Raw genomic sequence first — 12299 nt, 5'->3', positions numbered from 1 at the left:
TGAAGGAAAGAAATTTCTTCCGTTGACGGCTGATTATCGCCGGTGCAGGAGCGTAATTTTACGCTCGTTTATGGTCGTAGGACATGACGGCCGTTTGTCATGCATCGTTTTAATAATAACGTTACTTTAATTAATATAATGCCAAGTTATCAATTAAAATTAACTGATTGAGAAAAATTTGTATAATAATATAGTATTATTTATAATAATATATAATTTATATTAAAATAAAAATAATAAAACATTTATATTTCATATAATTTAATAGATCGATAATTTGGCTTCACATCAATTAAAGCAAGGCTTTAATTGATAGGATAATATGGATGAATGGGCTATAAACAAAATTCGTATAAAATCGGCAATATATGAATAAATTATTACTATTTTATTTAATTAATAAAATTACTCTAGCGCTTTCTTTATTAAACAAATAAAATAAAATTTATTTATTAAAAAAATACTGTCAAATTTTCCTTTTCAAATTTTTGTTTTAATCCATACTTTAAATTATAATATGTTTTATTGCATATTTAAAAAATCCATTGAAAGTTGATTTAATTTAAATTAAATTAGAGTTAATTTATTATATATATATATATATATATATATATATATATCATATTACAAAATTATATATATATAACGCGAGAGTATATTTGAGAATGAGAAATGTAGATAAAAATCATTAAAAAATTTTGTTAATAATTTTTTTCTAATAAACTTCTATTATTTTGATTTCGAATAAATAAATTGCGTGAAATATTTACTTTGATATGTATTGTTAAAAAAATAATTATTGTCTGTTAATTCGAAATAAATTATAAGACATATACATTGCAAAATTGTACAATATAAATGTCACATACATGCATTGATACATGCATCAGAAATTAATTATTAGTCATTCAATTGATTGTTGATATGTGAGATATGCGATCGTTTAGGAAAAGTATTTAAAAATATGCGCAGCATTTCGTACCACTACGTTTTTACTCGAGTGTCGCCGGGCGAATGATAAGACCATACATGTAAACGTAAACAATAAGGCCGCCAAGACTGAACACTATGTTATTAAAAAATTGTTGTCGAAATATTTTACGTACTGTCATATTATGTTTATTATTAAAGTATTATAATGTACGCGGAATATTAAAGTATATATTTAAAAATATATTTGAATATAATATATAAAATATATTTGAAGTGATGATTAATTATAAATTGAATTATGTATCACGAAGTCTTTCGTTATGTTAATTATTCAATTTTACGATTCGATTGTTTAATTGCGCGATAATTTTAATCCGAACCATGTCGTCGAAAGTCGAAGGATAAAGCATCGGACGAAATATATTTAACTTTAAATATTTTTGAAGAAATAATTATTGCTTATAAGAATCGCAATATAACAATAATTCATAATTTTGATTCCGGTGTTGATTAAATGTGTATATACATCACTCGAAATACGCGCTAAAAGACCTATCGTAGCGATATAATTACGTTTAATTATAATATTCAATTATAATTATTATTAAAGATAGACAAAAGATAATTAATTATTAATCTTATCAAATTATATCACGATACTTGTCGCGATCGCGTTTAGGAAATGAATTTAACGAAGCGTCTCGCACTGCTACTTTATTGTTTGAGTGTGTCGTGCGAATGATAACACGTAGGAAAGGAATTCGGGCGTCTCATTCCACTATAATTCTATTCAAGTATCGCCGTATGAATGACAACAAAGCCGTGATATGTAAACAATAGCGCGCCAATGTTTATGTCGTCAAGGCTGAATACCATATAGGCTAATAAATATTTTACCTACCATGAAATATACATATATGCGAAATATTGAATTATATAAGGATTTTAAATCATGAATCAATTATTTATTAAATGATTAATGATTTACACGGAGTTTCTCGTTACATTAATTATTCGATCGTTTTACTGAATATTTTTAATTCAAATTATATCTAGATCATCGAAAAGTTAAATGATATAATATTGTGAATAAAATATATTTGCCTTTATGTCTTGTTAAAGAAATAATTATTGACCGTAAAGATTGCAACAAAACGATAATTTATAATTTGTTAAGTTTTCTGTTACTTTCTTATTTGATTAAATTATAATAAATTGTGAAATATACGATGCGAGATTCGCAGCGATACATATATATATATATATATATATATATATATATATATATATATATATATATATTATATGTTGTTATGACTGAGCGATGCATTTGAGAGTTCAAATATTAAGAGTGTATGTTTAATTTTTATTTAATTGATTTTGGAAAAGCGGAGAACTATAGTTAATATGTATAAATAATTACACACACATACAATATAAATGACGCGCGTTTATATTGTTCTAATAATAAAAAAAAGGAACATGAAAATATGGTTTGCGCCAAAAGACAAACAAACAAAATGTGAACATTTAATAATTATTTGTCAGTTAAAACAAACGGTAAGGAGATGTCAGTCATGGATATTCACCGAATAGATTTAAGTCGAAAAAACTGTATCAAAGATTTCATCGTGGGCGGTGATTTATAAGCTATTATAGAAGATTTTAGGTTCATGGATGGATCATTAATTTTTCGTTCGGTACTCGCTACTGGAATTTCCCGAAGTCGCCGACAAAATTTAGTTTTCGTCAACGTCGTAAATTATCCCATTGAATACGATACATGGGGTACCCATCAGAACTTACCAGTCATCAGCCTTGAAACGAAGGGCCCTTCCAAAGGGTCGATCCGTGACGAATGTTAATGATAATACGGGTCTCTTGGCTCGAAACATCCGAGCTTTAACATTTTCGTTCTAATAAATCAAAAATTGCCGTTTATTAAATATCTCTATTAATATAAATAGGATTAAGTATTTAATTATGTCATAAGATTTTTGTACATTAGCTTATTTATTTTTCATTGATTTATATTGGAATTCGTTTTAACTCGACCTAGATTTTCCGTGACTTTAATCCTTTAATTATTTAGCTTATTATTAGCTACTCACGTAAGTTATTATCATTATTTAACAATAATAATAATATTTATATATATATATATATATATATTAATCTCATATATCAGATTATAAATTTTGTCTATGAAAACATCGTTCTAATTATATCTTATTCGAGATAATATGTCACTTTTATCTCGAGTCGTCATAATTTATCGCAAATAATTGCAAAATACACTAATTGTAAACTTTACTTAAGGCGCGTAACCACGTAATATCCGGCGCTAATTAACATTCTGGTAGACACGAACTTCCCGTCTTCCGCCACTAATTCAGAGCCGTAAAACCCGTTTCGCTAATGCTCCGGCTTCCTTAAGACTTTAACGGAGTTGTCTCGCTATTCTCTGCCGCCAAGACAAACGATTGTGGAGGGCGCATCGTCCAAGAGAGTAGGCAGTTCCGGTCAAGCTCGCTTCCTGCCGTTCGCGTCAGCCTCGGGTAGGAAGTTACCTCGATTCGGGTTTAAATTTACCGTTTCTTGTTGTGTAACAACAATAAGCCAAGATTCCAAGTAAGATTTCGGTCCTCAAGAATTTCTGACCTTCTTCGAATTTTCGTCATGGTTGCAATCTCTTTTTTCGCATTTCATATTATTGTCATTTGCATTTAAAAAAATTAGAATCGCTAACTCTAAGATTACCGAAGAATTATACAAATATTTTTGTCCATTCAACAGAGATTTATATCTAATTAAATTTACAATTCTGTTTCAATACAAGAACATCAAGATCAATTTATTTGCAATTGTCCTGGTATTATTTAATTAAAATCATTAAATTCGTATGATATATTAGCGAATATAATTAAAGGATGAAAATTACGAAAAATCTTGAGACCGAAAACGACTTCCAGTATAAATCAATGAGAAATAAATGAGCTAAATGATATAAAAATTTTACGATATAGTTAAATTCTTAATAATTGCGCGTGTCTCGGCTTTCATATAATTTCTGTCTGTAATATAAGTTTTAATTAAAAATTATAGAAATTGCGAAATTAAAAGATAAATGTGAAAATAAATTACTTTCGTAATGCAATGACATAAAGACTTGAAATTTTTTAGTTTTTTAATATATAATATATATTATATATTTATATTAAATTATATATTATATACATTAAATTATATATTATATATTAAAATATATTTTAATATATACATGTAAATTCCGATATTCAAAATAAGTTTCAAAATAAATAAATAATTTTGTTTTGTCGCATCTTGGAGACGCTCGAAAAAGTCACAAGAATGACGTTTCCGCATCTCGCGCAGATCTCCATCGAGATGCTCTCGCGTGAGAAAGTCTCAATCTAATAAATTCATGAAGGAACGTCGTACGGTTTCTGGTCATCCGCGTTCTCACAAACCTTCGAGAATATCGAGGCGCGATTCCTACGGTTTTCCGTGAGATCTGTCGACCGCAAATAGCGAAAAACGGTAACGGCGACGATCCGGCGACTTTACGTCCTCGACAGAATCAGGCGAGACAGACGAATTGACGTGAGATACACGTGGTCGTTCTTAAATTGAATTAATATTGAATAAAAATATCTGTGTGATTTAATTTAGTACTTGATACGCGTGTAAAATATTTTTTTTTATATTTGCACCTTAAAAAATCAATATTATCCGCAATCAATATTATCGTACATTAGTAGTTTCTCGCATTTTAATAGATAAAATCTTTTATCGTATGACATGTCAGTTGGCAAGCGTAATTTTCACGTCAAATGACATACATTTGGCCATCAAATAACGTCATTTAACGAAATGACGTGCATTTCTTATCTTTGGATATTTCTTTTGCGCGATTTTACGTACAGATATATGAACCGATAAGTAACAGCTGATTCATTGACAAGAGGCGCGTGTGTGAATATCGTCTAATACGCACGCGGCTCGCCGTAAACGTGAATGAAATCGCGCGCGGGGCTCATCCTACGATGATGGTGATGGTGGGAGTCGACGTGCGCGTGTGGGTGGTAGCACGCGATTCGGATCGCGGTATACGTGGTGGCGTACGCGTGTGTGTAGAGTAGAAATGTGAACGCAACGGCAGGGAAAACGCGTGCACCGCGTTAGAGAGTCGGCGTAGGCGGAGTCCGTAACATCGTCTTCTTCGGGCTCGCACATGCGCCTTATTAAATGTGCCTCCCACAACGAGGGAACGCAGCGGAGAATTCGTCGCGCGTCGCGATACCGTCGTTTATCGCGTGGCTTTTTTTTATCTCCGCGCCTTTTAACTCGCAATTTTTCTCAACAAGTGGCGTGTGAGTGGAAGTCGATCGCGCCGATCCGTGACGATCTATCGCCCTACAAACAAATTTATCTCTTCTTCTGCTAATGTTACGAGTATCGTCCCTTTTTTAACGGGACTCGACGAGTCTCGCTGTTAAGAGCGTAAAATCGTTGCGGGCGCGGATAATAATCGCAGATAAATGCATCATCGTGCAGCTTAAGGCTACTCGAGCATGCACGGACGTGCGTGCCTAAGGCGATGATCTCTAAAGAGCGTTTCTCTCTCTCTCTCTCTTTTTACTACTTGGTTTATGGTTTCGCTCTGATGGGACAGATCGCACGGTTTTCGTCTCGATTGGGATCGGGAACGAATAAACTCGTTTGCATGATTCGGTCCACTTCAGCGGTAGATTGATCGTGCCGGGATGACACCGCAAACTATTGAAGATCGTCTGTCGATGATGAATCAATCGCGAAGAAATCGCGAAAAGATCGTGCTAGACTTATATCGGCTAAACACAATTTATAGACTTCTTAATAGACATATTTTTTGTACTTTACTTTAGCAAATGTATATAATCTTAGATATTATATTTCAATTTTTATTATTTATTTATTATATTTATATTATATTATACTTATATATTTTTTATTATTTATCTCAATTTTTTAATGAAATATATATATATATATATATATATATATATATATATATATATATATATATAAATTAAGACTTAAGCTAACATTCAATAAAGTCTACCTGAAATTTAGATGAAAAATCTTTCATTTTGTCATTTATTAAAAAATTTCGTGAATAGTAAATAATCTAAATTTCATAAATGTTATCTCATTTGAAGAAATAATCAAATAACTTTTTAATTTAATATTTAGCAAATATGTGTCAAAGGAAAACAAGGAATGCAAGGAGAAATAGAGCTCTGCGGGAATTACAATGGCACGATCGAAAAAAAAAAAAAAACAGACCTAATGCCGCGATCGCAATGAGATAAATAATCGCGATGGGTGGGCGCTGGCTGGCGCCTTCCCGTGACACGGCTCACGGGTCGCGCACGTTATGGGTTCCCCCCCCCCATAGGGTGCCACGCTGTTGCGTACATACCTCATAAGGTGGTACAGAGCTCCAGCCGCGTGTGAGAATCCATTCCGCGCGATTTCACAGGATTCGCGGGGGGCCCTTCTCTCCCGAAAGTCTCCTTTCTTTTTCCCATTCTACCTCCCTTTCTTTCCTTTGCTTCCCGCTTCTTCCCGTTTTGACGTTTCTTCTAGAACCCTGTCGCGTAAACTCAGACCACCCCGTGATGGGCCGGTGTTGTCAAAACTTAAAGTTAGCCCGCATGGAACACACATTTAATTATTTAAATTTTATAAAAATAATAAAATTTTATTATAATAATTATCGCGCAATGAACAGAGCGTTGCTTATTCGCATTTCTTATTTTTAATTTAATTTAATGCATTTAATTTCTGTTAATTATTTTGTACTAATTTCTGTAAACTATATTTCGAATATCGCGAGCAATTTTCTGCGCATAAAGCAAAGACTCATTTTCTACGGTGCTAATCGACCGATAACGGAACTCTTTCATGGTTGAATACTCTGCTGAAAGTTTCCTGATCAAGACTTTTGTAGGATTAGCGGATAAGTTGCCTTCCCTACGAAATTGCCATTAATTCGATAGACAGAAAGTTCAATTATTCGCAACGCTGGGTGCGAAGAAATGATCGAAATAAAAAAAAAAAGATTTCGAATTCAAAGATTTTAAACGAACATATTATTATATTTGATTTATATATTTTATATGTATATATTTAATAATATTATAATACACCTATTTGTTTTACTTCCCTCTTCTCCTACAACATAATTAAAATTGACTGTCAATTAATGAAGTCAAGTGAAAAAAAATTGATGGCATATTCGATCTTCATTACGGTACCATCATTTTCTCATATTTCCTTTCTGATTACATAATACAGTCTTTGAAAGGGCATGAAAACTCGTTCCTCTTCAAGTTTCTCTCGCTTGCTGAAATCTTGTCGTAAAATAATATAGACGCGAGGGTTACGAGAGAAAGAGAATCTACGAGCTCGTGAACGCGAGATCATGAACGAGATGCCGACGATCTCAGGCGATACCGAATCGCGTGCGCGGCGACCGCTCTCGCTCGTAAAGCGTCCTCTCTTCGGGGTCCGCGCGCGGATGGAGGTGGAGGAGGATTAGGTGGTGGAGCTGGTTGAAGGTTAATAGGTGCCAGGTGGTGGTTCTCGGAAGGTGGTGCTCGTTAGTGTGTGATCCCGCCTACCGTCCAATGCGGTGGCTGGTTTCCCAGGGGACTCCCTTTGGCCTCTCTCTCTCTCTCTTGGTGGCGGTTTTTCGTCGGTCCCCTCTCCTCATCGTCTTCTTCCTGCCGTCGTTTCACCACGTTAGGACTTCGACCGCACGTGTACGCGCGTGTATGTGTGTGTGTGTGTGTCGCTTTGCATCGCGCGCGATAATAGTCAACGGATGAGATCCTCTTGACGCGCGCTCGCCTCTCGACGCGGGATCGCCTGAGATACCCCGTCGACTGACGAGGCCCACAGTACTCGGAGCATCGCGATCGACGGTGGATCGATTGACGACCCGTGCGCGATCCGGTGCGGGATCCAGTGGTGTTCAAGAACGGATATCGTAGTTACCCAAAAAATACATCAAGTGCCAATGATTTGCCGAAGATCACACGGAATGAAAAATCGATCGAGGGACACTGACATGAGTTTTAATTTATTTAATCCATCACGTAATTAAAAAAGGATCTTGTTAGCTGTCAGAAGAGTCATCGTTGAACTGGAAAATTGTAATATTAAAGAACAAGCACTTTTTGTCTGAGGATTTGATGTGCATTGTGTGGTGAAAAGATAAATTATTTCAAATATGCATTAAAAAAGGACATTGTAAGGATGACTGGACAATGTTTTAAATCAAGATTGTAAGAAGCTGTTCGTCAATTAACATACGAATTTATCTAAATCCGTAGTGTCACTTTGATAGACGATGCTGTCATCGGTGCGATCTCGGATCGACGTCTCGTTATAATCGTCAGCCTTGTCTCAGTAGGCTTATCGATCTCAATTACATAACGTCAGCCGATTTCCAGATCGCGCTACACATATAAAGGCACACAACTTGAACTTATTTACTTATATATTTAACAACAGCGTCTACAGTCGAGATATCGATATTTATATTGACACTTTCGCGATGACAGTTCATTTTGAGACTCGCATCAAGCCTGTAAAGTGGACTGTTTGGTGACGAATCGAAGGCCGATCAAACGTAAAAGCCGATCGATAGTGAATACCATCGCGTGTACCAGCAAGCTTCCAGGCTGCTTAAAGGACTTTAAAACAAGATGCTCTTCAAAGGTAACAGTTCGCGGCTTGAGCTGCTGATTGGCAAGATCCACGCACACAAAGAACCGTCACAGGACGAGCAACACAAGTCTAAAGGTTTGAATGCAACTTCTTTCTTCGTCTCTTTTTTTTCCCTCATTTATTCTTTTTCTCTCTCTTTCTCCCTCTTTTCTGTCTTTCGTTTGGGTCTGATTTTTCATTTACCTCAAGCCCTTTTATTTTTCCACGAAGTTTAGCTTTATCGTCGTTCAACCTTCTCATTTCGTTTCACGACTTTTTGTTCGTCTTTTTCTCGTCGCCTTTGAGTTTTACTAGATTTACCCGAAGAATTTTCTATCTGACAAATTTGCAGATTTACGCAGAAGTTCTAGTTTACTGAAAGAATAAAAAATGCAATTGAAATTAACAAATTGATAGAGTAAAAGAGCTTTATATTGTGTGTGTGTGTGTGTGTGTGTATGTATAGATATGTATAATGTGTGTATACGAAGGTGAAACAAAAAGTAACTTGATTCAAAATAACAGACAATAATTTTAAATTCAAGTTGTAATTTATTTATTGATTTATTTTTTATTTATTTATGTATTTTATTTCATTTATTTATTTATTATTTTATTTTCCTTTTTTTTATTTTATTTTATCTCATATATAGTGAATACACGAACCAAGTTACTTTTCGATCCATTCTCGTACATATATCTATACGTATGTATGTAGATATATGTATTAGCGATAATATAATATAATTAATATAATATAATATAAGTAATTAAGTTTTAAATTTTATTTTATATAAAGGTTCTCTTTCTCAAACATACGTCAAATGTTAATATTTGTTAACTTTAATTACATTTCTTTATATCCATATACATATATATATATATATATATATATATATATATATATATATATATATATTCATATGTATATTAATAAAGTTAACAAATATTTATTATTATTATTATTATTAATATATATATATATATATATATATATATATATATAATAATAATAATAATAATAATATATTCGCATTATAATGTATTTTTTTTCATTTATATTTCCATCGTGATAACCATTCCGTTAGAGCGATAGCGTCGAATTAAAATAATATAAAGCAAATTATTAATGTGTGTGTGTGATTCTTTCTGCTATGTTCAAAACAGGTAAATGCAAGAAATATAAACACAAAGGAGAAAGAGAGAAAATAAAGCGTACGTGTATGTAGCGAATTATTTATCTTACATTCTTCTAATATAGTTGAAACATAAATCGCACAGGAATTCAATTAATTGAGACATTGAGACATACATGAAAAAATAATACATACTTTCTTCGAGAATTCGCGCTACGCCAATGGCGCAAAAATCCGCGTAGGGCGCGCGGTCCAACATAATAAGTCACAATTAACGAAGGCGTTAAGTCGGGCCCCTATTAATAAGCGTCGTCGAAGCGCTCCTATAAATAGTTACGAAGCGACAACAGCATTGTCAGCGACGCAGGTCGCGTGCATCGGTAGGTCGGGCCGTTAAATGCTCCTATTTTTGCCCCGATGACACATCGTTGCCGATTGCACGCGAGTTAAATAAGAGCTCTCCCCAGAGAGAGAATTCTTTCTTCGATTCTTTCCGTAATCAAACCCCTTCACTTCTCTCCCGATATCTTATTTTCCTCTCTTGGCACGCTGGCTGTATTTAAGATGTCCACATATAAGTCAAACTTATGAGCCGATTTTTGAAATTATTCTGTGTCGGAGAGTTCTTGAAAATTTTTAGGGAAGGGGGGGGGGAATATTTTCTAAATATTATTTAAATATTATTATTAATAATTATTTCTTGAATTGAAAATTTAGTAGCACACAACTATAACTGACGTTTTTTTATTTATGTAGCTTAATATGCTCGTGGCTTAATTCGTCAAAAATTCCTTTAATTCGATTTATATTTATTGCCCGATCGGTCACGTTCTTAGACAGCCTTTCTCCGGCTCTCTCGGCACCCCCGAAGTGTTGGAACGCGTGAATCAGTCGCGGTGCCAATTGGGCGAGCGTCTCGATAGGTGCGCTTACGTTGCGCAACGTGAAATCTCGGGAGCCTCATGTCTGGACGACGAATTGCCTCATCTTCATTTTCTTTATTAAAAAAATAATAATAATATTTTCAAATTACTTGATTTTAGAATTTTAGTTTTCCAAGAGTCCAAATTCTGAAAATATTCACAATTTCGTATGTGTCAAATCTTTTCTTTAGAAATATTTATAATTTTATACATACGACACGCGATAATTTACGTGTCATGGGCGACATCCTTCTAGGAGAGGAAGAGAGGATGAGGCTCGCGAGGATGACGTGCGTGTAGGTGGAGGATGCGAGCGATTTACGCAGACGGTACGAGACTTAACACGCTCCGATCTCGCGCGTCTCTCTTCTGGGTGTCTCTGTCGCGCATGTAAGACTGGGATTCCGCAAAATCTCTTAAATCGACTCGTGGGTGTCGATCCATCGCGGCCGTCGACGGAGGAGTCGACGACAAATGAGGAAACGGCCAACTAGCCGAGTCATTTCCACCATTTACGAGCATCGCGCGCGCGTGCACGTCACTTCGCCTCTATCCTCCTTGGAGAGTCGGTGGGAGCTCTCTAGTCCTCATTCCGGGCAATTATAAATTATTCGTGATTAGCCGGCGTGCTGGACTTCGCCGGAAGTAGCGGCGCGACACGCTCTCCCTCGACGCGGAGGAGGATAAGTCGGATTTTCTGTGACGGAGACGCGGGGTCTTCCCTCACTTGACCCCTTCGCCCGGCCTTAAGTCATTTGGTGTCGGGGTCACTGCTTCCGAATCATTTTACGTGCCTTGAAGGTATACGTTACAAATGTGTAATTTCCGTTAAAGAGTGCTCAAGAATTATCTTACACGGCTCGTATATATGTATAATCTCTCGTACGATGATTATTTTTGTATTATTTTATTCAAAGTATTAATTAGCGTAAATGTAGGAATATATTATATCGGTTTGTTTTATAAAAATTATTCGGGAATACTTCGAAAAGACTTTTGCTCCAACAAGAAAGATCTAAATGAGAAATGTCAAAGAGTATTCTGGTCTGTTGAAGACAGCCTAGCGATCCAGGATCGCCGGGAAACCGATTTTACCGGAGCGAGCACGGGTTAATAGCACGAGTTTTACTGTCTTCGTTACGAGGACGATGCAAAAGGACACGCGTAACGGACGGAGGTCAGACCGGCCAGATTCGCGTAATGTTGTTACGCGTATACGCATGTGACGCGAGTTCGTAAGGTCTCGGTCGCCTTGTTACGTAGAACTGGTCCTACCAGCAGAGCGACACTTGCAAAGCTAATCGTTCGAGTAAACCTGTAGTTCGATCCTCGATCAGGATGTCTACTCTGGAAAACCTGGAAAAAAAAAATATATATATATATATATTCTCAGGGCATTTTTTGTATCTAGAGAGTTCAGAGAATTTTATTGGAACTCAGGGATTTTTTTTTTTTTTTTAATTCTCTCTGATCATTTTATTCTTATATTATTAGCAGTTGACAATCCTCCAATAAGTTGTTATATTTAAAA

The 12299-nt window shown here is 35.0% G+C and overlaps 1 protein-coding gene across 5 annotated transcripts in view; it reads left to right on the top strand.

The window, feature by feature from the left end:
* Positions 1 to 12299, top strand: part of LOC126851190 (zinc finger protein 423 homolog) — a 77607-nt gene that overhangs the window by 52006 nt on the left and 13302 nt on the right. Inside the window, exon 1 of one of the 5 annotated variants that reach the window (XM_050594877.1) lies at positions 7909 to 8805. The exons of the other annotated variants lie outside the window; for them this stretch is intronic. Within the exon in view, the coding sequence (XP_050450834.1) occupies positions 8709 to 8805 (97 nt within the window). The 5' untranslated portion in view covers positions 7909 to 8708. Of the gene's footprint in view, positions 1 to 7908; positions 8806 to 12299 lie in introns of those variants that run through there. 5 annotated transcript variants of the gene reach the window in all.

This window comes from Cataglyphis hispanica, chromosome 7, assembly GCF_021464435.1.
Source record: "Cataglyphis hispanica isolate Lineage 1 chromosome 7, ULB_Chis1_1.0, whole genome shotgun sequence".
Taxonomy (NCBI): domain Eukaryota; kingdom Metazoa; phylum Arthropoda; class Insecta; order Hymenoptera; family Formicidae; genus Cataglyphis; species Cataglyphis hispanica.
The sequence above is the reverse complement of the archived record's forward strand: the minus strand, read 5'-3'. Positions and strand labels throughout refer to the sequence as shown.